At 38.7% G+C, this 12,711-nt stretch overlaps 1 protein-coding gene across 1 annotated transcript in view; it reads left to right on the top strand.

Annotated features, from left to right (window-relative positions):
* Window positions 1–12,711, top strand: part of FREM3 (FRAS1 related extracellular matrix 3) — a 129,014-nt gene that overhangs the window by 96,056 nt on the left and 20,247 nt on the right. Inside the window, exons 7-11 of the mRNA XM_056803807.1 lie at window positions 579–788; window positions 3,454–3,651; window positions 7,911–8,075; window positions 8,849–9,031; window positions 10,901–11,031. Coding sequence (XP_056659785.1) covers window positions 579–788; window positions 3,454–3,651; window positions 7,911–8,075; window positions 8,849–9,031; window positions 10,901–11,031 — 887 coding nt within the window. The remainder of the gene's footprint in view (window positions 1–578; window positions 789–3,453; window positions 3,652–7,910; window positions 8,076–8,848; window positions 9,032–10,900; window positions 11,032–12,711) is intronic.

Genomic DNA, 12,711 nt, shown 5'->3' with positions numbered 1-12,711 from the left:
TTTTTTTGTTATTGTCTGGTTTTTTTCCCTTGATGTTATAACTTGATACCTATTTTAATTACTAGTAGAAAAGCTGACTAGATCAGATAGGTCAAATTACAAAATGATTAAAGACAACTTGGCTGGGGAATAGTTCAGACTTTAGAGGCAGAGGCAAATTGGAACTATTCAGCCAGATGCCTGGCAAAGGTGAGTGATGGAAATACTATCAAATATGATGCAGAGGAGATCCTCGAAGGACTACAGAATATCAAAGGGAAAAGCCTTTAATTTCAAATGAAAGTTCCCTGCAGAGCCTTTGCCCTCATCAATCAGTTTTGTTGTGATGCTTGGAATGGGATAGCATTTCACACACTGACAATGATGATATGCTTGTGTAGTCCCTGAGAATCTCACACCCCTTGACAGAGCCTGCTGAGCCACCTTCTGCAGGAGATCAGGCCAATGAAATATTATTCCAAGAGACCTGAGTGCAAAAAAGAATGGTAGGCATTAGGAGACTATTTGCCCTTCTCAGAGAGGGCACTGATTTCAATGAATATTTGCAGCCTCACTCATGATTCTCACTTAACTGGCAGCTGGCATGGATTATGTTGGTGTGAGCCAAAGCCTCGACTTTGTCCCCGGAGTAAACATGAAGACTTTCCGTGTGACTATTCTGGATGACCTGGGACAACCTGCCTTGGAGGGCCCAGAGAAGTTTGAATTAGTTCTCCGAATGCCCATGGGCTCAGTGATTGGTGAACCAAGCAAGGCTACCATTATCATCGATGACACTATCACAGATTGTAAGCAGAAAGTCTAAACTCCTTTTGTTTTCGTTTCTTTTTTTAACTCATCCAAAAGTTACAGAGATATCACCTAGAATTAGAATAAGTTGTTTTTGGCTAATGGATGAGAGTACTAATTTTTTTATATTATGCTTTTATGTTATAGTATGCTAATGTGGGTATATATGTGTGTATATATATGGGAGTAATTACCTGTGTGTGTCTCTAAGTAGGTTCCCCAGAAGTCCAGCCCCTATACTTCATTGTGGCATGGAGGGAACCCTGGGCTCTGCAATGTTATATTGGTGTATCCTAAGTTCTGGCAGGTCCTACTGTGCTATTCTTTGGCATGTATATAACCCAGGGGAATTGCTTGTCAGCTCTGGGAGGGGGAAGGGAAGAGGGGAAGGAGACAATGCAAATCATTAAATTATATTATGCTATATTTTGGGCCAGTGATAGAATGCATTTTCCATCTGAGAATCCTACTCCCTAAGCCTGCAGAAGTTCATCAACAAGTCAGCAAATTTTGAGGCCACAACTCTCAAAAACCATAGGATTAAGGACAGTGAGGTAACACAGTGGATAGAGCACCAGGCCTGGAGTTGGAAGGACCTAGGTTCAAATCTAGTCTCAGACACTTTCTAGCTCTGTGACCCTCAACAAGTCACTCAAGAACCTGAATTGCTTGGCTCTTGCCACTCCTCTGTCTTAGATTTGATACTAAGACAGGAGGAAAGGATTTTTTTAAAAAATAGAATCATAGGAGCATAGTTTTAGAGCCAGAAGAGATCTTAGAGACCATTGAATACAGTTCTCTCATTTTACATATGAAGAAACTGAGGCACAGATATGTTAAATGGCTATTCCATGGTCACACAGCTAGTATCTTAGGTGGGATTTGAACCCAAGGTTCCCTGACTCTAAATTATGTAACAACTTCATGCTGAATCCTTTTTTTTTTTCTTACAAGGATTCTAACATACTTCCTTGGAGGAAGCATTCACACTGATGAAATTGTAGACCCCTGAAGGTGTCTAGTGCTAGACTATTAATATGAAAATTTAAGTTCTAAATGTGACTTTGAGCAAATCAGTTCAATGCTACAGGACTCACATAACTCCCAAATCACTTTAAATCATAGACTAGGTAGAGTCTGGGATCTTCCTTTGTGATGCCAATTCCCTTTCACAAAGTTACCCATGCTGACAATATCATGGGCCTCTCACATGGCCACTTATTTTTTTTTTTTGGTCAATAAACATTTATTGACTATTGAGGGGCAAGTATTGTGCTAAACAAAGAGGATACCACAACAACAACAACAACAACAAACAAACAAACAAACAAAAAAGACAGTCCTTGCCCTCGAGGAGCTTGAAATCTAATTGGGCCATTATATGGCCATATATAGAGACTATGGTTGTTGGGCATTTCCACCTTCAAAGAGTCACAATTTACAATGTAATGTAAAATGCTTAGGACATTGGAAAGCATAAATATATAATTACTTAAATGTTAGTTTTTACTGTTCTACAATTATTAATCATAGCCTGAGGGGGAAAATGTCTCTCCAATCAATCAACATTCATTAAGTGCCTACTATGAACCAGGAGCTGTGCTAGGCACTGATGTTACAGAAGGAAGCAAAAGACAGTACCTGACCTCAATGGGTTAATAATCTAAGGGAGAGGAAACATCAAACAAATTTGTACAAATAATCTCTATACAGAATAAAAAGGAGATAGAAGGTGGAAGGCAGAAAAATTAAGAGAGGCTCAGAGAAGTGTCCCGTAAAAGATGGGATAAAAGATAGTTCTCCAAAATGTGCTTTACTTTGTACTGGGAAATTATAGCTCAAAAGATCATAGATAGATTTGGAAAGGACTTTAGAAAGTCATCCCCTTCATTTTACAGATCAATAAATTATTCAACAAGCATTGATTGAATGCTGGGCGCTGTCCTAGGTACTAGGTACCAAGACAAAAAATAAAGTAGTCTCTACCCTCAAGGAACTTACATTCTATTTGAAGGAAACAACATATATACAGAAAGCTAAGTGCAAAATGTAAATCAATTAAATCCAAGGTCATTTTGGGAAGGAGGAATTAGCTATCCTGTGGGAAAGACCATGAGGAAATGAGACAGCATTTGAGGAGAGATCTAAAGGATGCTAGGACTCCTGAGGGAGAGTACATTCCAGACACAAGGATCAGTCTATCAGAGGTGCAGAAAGGAAAGATGGAATGTGGAGAACAGATGAGGCCCAGAGACGTTAGTCAATTCTCCCAAATCACACAGACACCAAACAACAGCTAGGACTTGAAACCTGGTCCTCTGATTCCAAATCCAACCCATTCCCTTATCTCTGAACTGGATTCATTTTTTTAATGTTGTTTCACAAGATTGTTTCAATTCAACAAATGTTTATTAAATCCTTCCTGTGTGCCAGGCATAGGTTCTAGAAATATAAAGGCAAAAATGAAAATATATTTGCCTTCCAAATGCTTGCATTCTCCTGGCATTCTTACATTTTTAAGGTACGAAAAACTCATGAAATATTGAGGCTTTCTTAGTGACTTGAAAAGATTGATGCCTAGAGATCAGCCATACCAGAGAGCCCCAACAAGCCCCGTGTGTGAATGAATGACTGAATGAAAAGGTTTGGAGTATTCTCTTTCAGTACCCAAGGTTCAATTCAAGAAACCCTCTTACACGGGAAATGAAAAAGATGGACAGGTCAGAGCTGTCATCTACCGCAATGGAGACATTAGCCACAGCTCCACAGTACGCTGCTATACACGCCAGGGTTCTGCCCAGGTGGCTGTGGATTACAAGGAAAGACCTAATACAGATGACTCCATTGTCACTTTTCTCCCAGGTAAGAACTCTGGGTTCACTTTGATCTCAGAGATAACACAGAGTAGCTGCTCTTTTAGAACCAAAGTAGGAAGTGGGGGGATATATACATACATGTGTGGGGTATGTGTATATGTACATGTGTGCATCCATATAGATATAAATGCATATGTATATAGTCTGTCTACATAATAATCTACAAAATAAATAAAATTCTATCATAAACATTCTACATAAGCAATCTAAATTATATATAAATATAAGTTTTCATATCTTGCATATGCATGGAGAAAACTGTTATTGGACAGTTATCTATAAAAGTGGTCTCCAATTTTTAAAAACCATGTAACTTCCTCGGTAAAAACAATTCTGAGTATTCATCACCAGGAAAGCATGTTTACTTATTTATGTTATACTTATTTGTATTATAAACTCCCCAAAAAACAGATCTGTATTATAAAACCAAAAAATGGAAATTTAAAAAGATGAAAGATTAATCACTCAAGAAGCATTTATTAAATAAACACTTTCTATGTACCAGGCATTATAATAAAGTGTTGAGGCCACAGAGAAAAAGAAAAAGCAATCACTAATCTCAAGGAATTTATATTCTAATAAGAGAGAGAATATATATATCATATATATAATTATAATAGAGTAGATGGAAGGTAACCTGAGAGGCAATGGCACTAGCATCTAGGAGTACCAAGAAAGGTCTCCAGGCAATATTACTAATATTTAATCTGGGGAGGGAGTGGGGGGCTGAGATTGAGGGAGTGAGGTGTAGTGGACAGAGAACTAGTCAGGCCTGGATACAGAAAGTCCTGGGTTCAAATCTGCCCTCAGAAGTATCCCAGTTGTGTGACCCTGGGCAAGTCACTTAACCCCAGTTGCCTAGCTCTTACCATTCTTCTGACTTGGAATGGATATTCAGTATTGATTCTAAGACAGAAAGTAAGGTGTTTTTTTTTTAAGGAAAAGAAAGAAACTGGGGATTCTAAGATTCAGAGGTTAGGAAGGAAAGCATTCCATACCTGGGAAAAGGCTTAGAGATGAGAGTGTTCTATGAAAGAAGCAGCAGAAAGAAAGAAGATTGGAAATATAGGAAGGGGCTAAGCTATAAAGAGACTTTAATTCCAGATAGAGAATTTGACATTTTATTCTGGATGTCACTCATAAGGTATCACTGAAATTTACTGAGTAGACAGACCTGTTTTTTTAAAATGTCACCTTCTCATCTCTATGGAGGATCAATTGGAGAAGGGAGAGACTTGACAAATGGAGACCAATTAGAAATCTATTGCAATTGTTCAGTTAAAAAGTAATGAGGGTAGGGGCAGCTAGGTGGTTCAATTGATTAAGAGGCAATCTTAGACAAGAGGTTCTAGGTTCAAATGTGGCCTCAGACACTTCCTAGCTATGTGACCCTAGACAAGTTACTTAACCCCATTGTCTAGCCCAGTGGTTCTCAACCTTTCTAATGCAGTGACCCCACAATACAGTTCCTCATGTTGCGGTGACCCCAAACCAAAAAATTATTTTGGTGGCTACTTCAAAACTGTAATTTTGCTACAGTTATGATTTGGAATGTAAATTACCTGATATGCATTATGTATTCTCATTGCTACAAATCAAACATAATTTAAACATAGTGATTAATCACAAAAACAATATTTAATTATATGTTGAGAAATATTAATCCAGCAGGAGGCAGCCTGAGCACTGGGGCAGGAGGTAAGTCCTTCCTGGGGAGGGGGTCCGCAGATGCTGTCTTCTTCTTCCTGTCGTCTCCCTCCAGCTCGAGCTGAGGCTTCACTTTGCTGGGGTTACTGGGCTCTGTTATCTGCTCCAGGAGTTATCCACTCCAGGACTCATTCTTAACCCCTCCAGAGTCAGCGCCCGGGTGCTCTCTCTGGGTCTCTGTTTGAGTCCGGTCTCCAGGAAACAGGGTAAATCCATCGCCCCTCATAGGAGGAGGGCTGCTGATAGGTAACTAATATTAGTACAATGTGCGGGCAGCAGGGTCCCCGTTCTTTCCGAGATCTTGCTGTAAAGTAGCACAATTTCTCAGCAGCTAAAGCCATCAGAAATATGTATTTTCCGATGGCTTTAGGAGACCCCTGTGTTTTGGTCATTCGACCCCCGCCGGGGTTGCGACCCACAGGTTGAGAACCACTGGGCTAGCCCTTACTGCTCTTCTGCCTTGGAGTCAATCCTTAGTATTGACTCTAAGATGGAAGATAAGTGTTTAAAAAAAATAAAGTTAATAAGGGCCTGAACAGAAGTGATGGTCATATGGTAGAGAAAAGGGAATATGTTCATGATGCTGTCAATATAGAAACAAGATTTTGGCAACTGGTGAGTTGAAATGAAGAATCAAAGATAATGCTGACATCTTGCAGCTAATGATGTCTGCACACTCAAACTAGATCACAAATACCAAGGGGACCATTCAAGAGCAAAAAAAAAAAAAGAAGATGGGAAATTGAATGGCCCTGAGAAAAAGAAGAGTAAACTTATGTCAGTAAATAAAGGGTGAAAGATATGTGTGGTTATACTAGAGCCAAGCCCCATAATGAACTATCACTATGGAAAGAGTACAATGTGACCCATCTTTTCATCCTCCAGTTGGTTGTTCATGTACCCCATTAGGATCATGCCATGCCCCCCCAGAGCGGAGGGGCCCCCACTTTGGAGACCTCTGATCTAGAGAATTACAAGTTGTGTCCAAGCAGAAAATAATAGTGAAAAATACAATTATTTTAGCTAGAAAAGACATTTTGGAACCACATGTGTTAACCCAAAGCAAATATAAACCAGTCTATCTTAGGGACTTCTTTGAAGTAGAGTAGATGATGTGTATATGATGAGGCTCTAGGACACCTGAAGCTGAACAAAGCTATTGCTCTTTTGATATTTTGTCTCCTCATAATTCTCATCAAGAACAAATTATTGAACTTGTCTCTAGTTTTTCGACATTGCAACTTATCCTAGGGTAATGGAATTTGACTGAGCAGGACTAGAATCCATGGAAGAAAAATGCACCAAACTAGCTGCTTCTTATTTTATAGGGATACAATGAGAATTAACAAAAAAGTATGTTTAAAAGGGCTTTTAACTCTGGCATCAGACATTTACTAGTTGTGAGACCTTGACAAGTCATTTAACCTTGTTGGCCTCAGTTTTCTCATTTGTAAAAAGAACCAGAGAAGGAAATGGCAAATGGCTCCAGAAAACCCCAAATGGAGTTATAAAGAGTCAAACACAACTGAAATAACTGAACAATAACAAACTAAAGCCATCCTATTGTCCCAGGGACATGTAGCAAATTTAAAGTTGTTCCTTGTTATATAGTGAATAAAACTCAATAAAAATTTCCTCATTCTGTCACAGGAGGGGCAGAGGAAGGTCACTGGAAAGTGATAAAGGGTTGATAAACAGGGATTCTGAAAGGTACTAGTGGAACCATGATGAGGTGCTGAGAAGGTGAAGAAGAGTGAATATAGGGAATTCTCAAAGGATAGAAGTTGGGACCTTACTGAGATACTGAGTGGTGTTGAGAAGATGGGGAAAGAAGGCTGGGGACCATGGGAAAGCAAAGTAAAATGGGATAGAGAAAATATTGAGAAAAACCTAGGCACCCCTCTTTTGGGAAAAGAGGAAATGGGGATGAGTAGAAGGAATTAAAGAGAAATAGAGGTCTAAGGAAGAGAAGAACAAAAATGTGGTACAGCAGAAACAATGTCAAACTTGGAATCAGATGACCTAAGTTTGAATCTTAACCCTGCTATCTTAACTTTCTTGTGTGACCCTGGATAAATCACTTCATCTATGATGGCCTCAGGTTCCTCATTATAGAATGGGAGAGTTGAATTAAAAAAATGAATGAATGAATTAACAAACAAATAAATAAAAGAGTTGAATTAAATAAAGGGGTTGAAAAATCCCAATGGTCCCATCCAGCTCTGACATTTTATGCTTAATTATGGGGAAAGCTAGTATATAAGAGAAAGTCAAAGAGCAAGGTCTACTGGAAGGAACAGAAAGACACTGTATCTGAAAGAAGAGGGCCTGGATTTAAATCCTATGTCTGAGTCTAGTAATCTAATTCTCATAACAGAGAGGCTACTGGGTATTGCAACTGGACCTGGAGTATGGAAAACCTTGCCTTAGATAGCTCTCTCCACCGCACCATCTAGCTGCCCTAGCTCTCAGTTACTTATTTTGTACACATCCATAGAATTTCATAAAACTGTTTCTCTCTCTTCTGTCTTTATGCAGGAGAGACAGAGAAAGGCTGTGTGGTGACCTTAGAGAATGATTCCATTTATGAAGAAGATGAAGACTTCAGGCTTATACTTGGCACCCCAAAAAGCAGTTCTGTCTTTGGTGCCTTGGTTGGAGAGCAAAAAGAGGTGCTGATAAGGGTGAAGGATGAGGAAGACAGTGAGTTCTTGGGCTTCTTACTACTTTTGTGGATCCTGAACTAAATTGGTATCAGCCCTGGGCATTAGGGTACTGCCAAATCTCTGATGGGCATTATTTCCATTTTGTTGGGAAATGATATCAGTTCATTCAATTGGGTCAAGATTTCTACAAATTTTCATACTGTGAAGTTTTTTCCTCAACTGTATCTATCAAACTAATTTATGTAAAAGACCCTAATAATGTTTAAAGTTTGACAAAGCAAGTAGAATCAAATATATGCAGAGACACCAATGGCAATCAGATGAGTGTGTTACTATCACCACAGAGTGATCCATTTATAATCACGCTGTATTCAGTGAATTTTCTTGAAATGAACTAGCCTAAATATTAAAAAATTAATTCCTGGAATCAGCATGCTAGTATTTATGCCATCAGATCATCTAGTAATAAACTGATAACTCAGACAGTATATCACTTATGACCAGTGATAGAACAGAATCACCATGGTGGCTTTTTCTAAATATGATGGCCCTCAACTCCACCAAGAAATCAGTTCAAGAGTTAGAAACTGGCAATTTTGAATCTGATGGAAAATATCTGCAAAGACTTTGAAGAATCCCTGGACTAAAGAACTGTGATAGGAATTTGAAATCAGAGAAGCTATTTTTTAGTCTCTTTTTTCTATTCTTACATTCTCTTTGTATTTCTGATGCCTGGCTTTTGGATCAATCTTATGTCCTAAAGGGAGCCTCTACAAGTGGGGATTAAGTGTCTCTTCATTGCCTTTTCAGAGCCAGTGATCAAGTTTTCCAAAGTCAAGTACACTGTCCAGGAGCCTCAGCACCCTAGGAAGACTGCTGTGCTACGAATCCCAGTGGTACGCCTAGGGGACACTTCCAAAGTATCCATAGTGAGGATCCACACAAAGGATGGCTCTGCAACTTCCGGGGAAGACTACAACCCTGTGTCAGAAGGTGAGAAAATAAGTCTTGAGCAAGACAGACATGCTTCCAATGTATGCTTGCTTCATCAATAATGCAAGATTGGGGGGCAGCTAGGTGACTCAGGGATTTGAAAGCCCCATGTCAGGAGATGTGGTCCTGGGTTCAAATTTGGCCTCAGGCACATCCTAGCTGTGTAACCCTGGGAAAGTCATTTAACATCCATTGCCTAGCCCTTCCTACTCTCCTGTCTTGGAACCAATACACAGTACTGATTCTAAGATCGAAGGTAAGAGTTTAAAATAATAATAATAATAGCAATAATTCAAGGATGGACACAAATCAGTCTTTGAGATTTGAGATTTCTTACGCAATGGCTCCACTACTCCATCCCATGCCTTTGCACTGGCTCTCCCCATGACTGGAAAGGATTCCCTCTTCCCCTCTGCCTCTGAGATTCCCTGGCATCCTTCAAGAATAATGTAATGATAACGATATATAAAATGTAATCATATATAATAATATAATTATATTGATTTATTATTAATGATCAATTACATATAATATAATGATAATATGATAATACTAAGGATCATCAATAAGATCATTGGCTCAAAGACATAAAGGATTATAGAAATCATCAGGTCAACCTCTTTGTTTTATTAATGAGGAAACCCAGCCCAGAGAGATCAAACAAGTTTTCAAAAAGAGGTGGTTGCTGAAATAAAATCCACAGGTCATGTCAAGATTCCACTTTAGAGAGTTTAGACTCTAAGGCTAACAATAATTAATAATGAATCATTCTAGAATATTTGAAGACTTATTACAACACTATGAAATAGGTAACATACTTTTTAAAATTATACCTAAGCTTTTAATGGTATAGGGAACTCCCAGATGAGGAAAATCCCTCTACCAATGCAAATTAGCACCTGCTCAGAAGTTCGTTACAGTATTAGAGATATCTGAGATTCCGAGATTTACTGATTCACCCAAGGTTACATAGCCAGTAATAATGATAATAATAACATTTATGTAGTACTTTAAGGTTTGCAAAGCAGATTACAAATAAAATTATCTCATTTTATCCTCAGAATGACCCTTAGGTACATGTGATTATCTCTGTTTTACAGGTGAGGAAACTGAGGCAGGCAGTGGTTAAGCAGGATCACACAAGGCAGGAAGTTTGGGAGGCTGGATTTGAACCCGGGTCTTCCTCATTCAGAGGTCAGCTCTCTATTCTTTATGCCATGCTGCCTCTCTAGTTCTCTTTTGACAGATGGGTAAATTTAGACATGTTAAGTGACTTGCCCACAATTTCACAGGCAATGAGGGTCATAATCAGGACTCCAGCCCAGGTGTTCTGACTCACAGTCCAGTGCTCTTTCTAATATGCTACTGTGTCTAATACACTACCTCTTCATCCCTGAGTACTCTCACTGCCCCTTGTCTCTCCACCATTGCTAAGGTTTTCTTTCTGTCTTAGAATCAATACTAAGTATCGACTCCAAAGCAACAGAGTGGTGAGAGAGACAATAGGGGTAAAGTGACTTGCTCAGGGTCACGCAGCTAGAAAGTGTCAGGAGTCAAATTTGAACTCAGGGCCTCTCAACTCCAGGCCTGTGCTACCTAGCTGCCCCAAGCAATGTATTTCTAAAAGGAGGTGGACAATAAGGAGGAGAAACAATAGATCCTCATTGCAACTGGCATTGGTTCTGAGTCTGGGAATTTATAAAGATCTGAATTTTAGTTCTAAGTCTACCACTACCTTCTTTACCTTCCTGTGCCTTAGTTTCCCATATATTTTAAATAAATTCCTATTGTTATGAAAAGACAATGCTTTGATGGAAAAGGACTCTGGAAAAGAAATTAATTTTGTTTTCCTTTTGTTCTCCCTTTCAGATATTGAGTTCAAGGAAGGAGAAGCTAAACATTTTGTAGAAATTGAAGTCTTATATGATGGCATAAAAGAAATGAGAGAAGCATTGACAGTTCACCTGAAGCCAGATGAAAATATGGTGGCTGAGATACAGGTTATTAATATTTACTGACCAAAGACACCTTCTGAAACTCTAGTTTGACAAATCACATGACCCTTCAGGCATTCAGATATTAAGGCATTTTTGAACTACTGACTTCTCTAAAACCAATCAAATTGATCCATTTGCCCCTGTATCTTACAAGATAAACAGCAGCTCATGACTTAGTTACTGCCCTTATATCATTAGGACTGTGGGAGAATGGTAATTTGAAACAAAAGATGCACATATTGTGTCTAGCAAAAAATTTTTTTACTGTTGAGTATTTGTTCTCTTTTAATTCTATGAAAATATGGCACCCATGCATGATACCCATAGCCACTCACCTAGGTTCACAGTTTTGATGTCATCCTCCACTCTTCACTCATTCATCCCAGATATCCAGTCAGTTACCAAAACTTCTTGCCATTTCCCCCATCGCACAATCTTGAATATACATCTCCTCTCCACACACGCAGTTACCACCATCACTATTGCAACAGCCCTCTGATTGGTGATATCTCAGCCTCAAGTCTCACCCATTCCAATCCATATTCCACTCAGTTGTCACAGTGATTTCCCTCTGATCATATCACCACTGCTTCTACCCATGACATATATAAGCATTTACTTCTTAAGCTCTTAATATGTCCCAGGAACTGTTTTAAGCGCTTAAGATACAAATACAAGTGTATAAAACAGTTCTTACCCTCATGAGGCTTACATTCTTAGAGAAGACAACCCATGAAGGGAATAAGGGTGACCTGAAAATGAAACAGAGGACTGATCTTGGTAAAATAAAATGAAAGCTCACCAAATCAGAGCCTGAGGTCGTTTCAGGGATCGAGTACGAGTTTTAGATGTGAAGGAGATAAAGATGTTGGAAAGCCTTAGTTACAGAAGGTGTGATATAGAGAAAAATAATAGCTCCCTATTATCTTGTCAGTAAAAACCTTTTTTTTCATTTTTGATTCTTTACAGCCTTATCTCTACTTGCTAATCCAATCCAATACTTTAACCCTACACACTTTGGTCCTGCCATGCTAGGCTTCCATCTTCCATCTTTTTCCATCTCTTTCCTTTGCAATGGCTATCCCCAATCCTTGAAATGCTCTCTCTGCTCCCTTTTGCACTTTAGCTTCCCTAGTGAATTCAAATGTCACCTTTTACAGAAGACTTTTCCTGGCACGGCCAGTAGCTAGCATCTTTCCCTTTAAGATTATCTTCCATCTTTTCTGTATCTTTCTGTATCTATTTCTATATATCTTGTCTTTCCCATTAGAATATAACCTCCTTGAAGACTTAAGTATATTTTTGGCTTTCTTTGTAACCTTAGCACTTAGCATACCTTGCACATTTTTTCTTTTATTTTCACATTTTTTGAATGTTTTTGATTGATCGGTTGGTGGGTTGGTTGACTGACCCATTTATTAAATAAAATGTCCAGTTAACAAGAAAATTTCATTCGCCAATGCTTTGGGATAAAATGGAGTTTACTTTTACTTTAACCTTCAGCATTATCTGCAAGTGTGTTTAAAATACAAAGGAGAGTAGTTTTATTCACATGAGAAATAAAAACTGAATATAACAGTTCATCTATGTTCTTCATGGAATCACAGAATCATAAGGGACCTTAGTAAATCTGAATAAGAATCATTCTACAAGAGGTGCAGACCAATTGGATCACTGAGGGAA

This window comes from Monodelphis domestica, chromosome 6 (genome assembly GCF_027887165.1).
Source record: "Monodelphis domestica isolate mMonDom1 chromosome 6, mMonDom1.pri, whole genome shotgun sequence".
Lineage (NCBI taxonomy): Eukaryota > Metazoa > Chordata > Mammalia > Didelphimorphia > Didelphidae > Monodelphis > Monodelphis domestica.
Note: the sequence above shows the minus strand (reverse complement) of the source record. Positions and strands in the feature narration are given on the sequence as shown.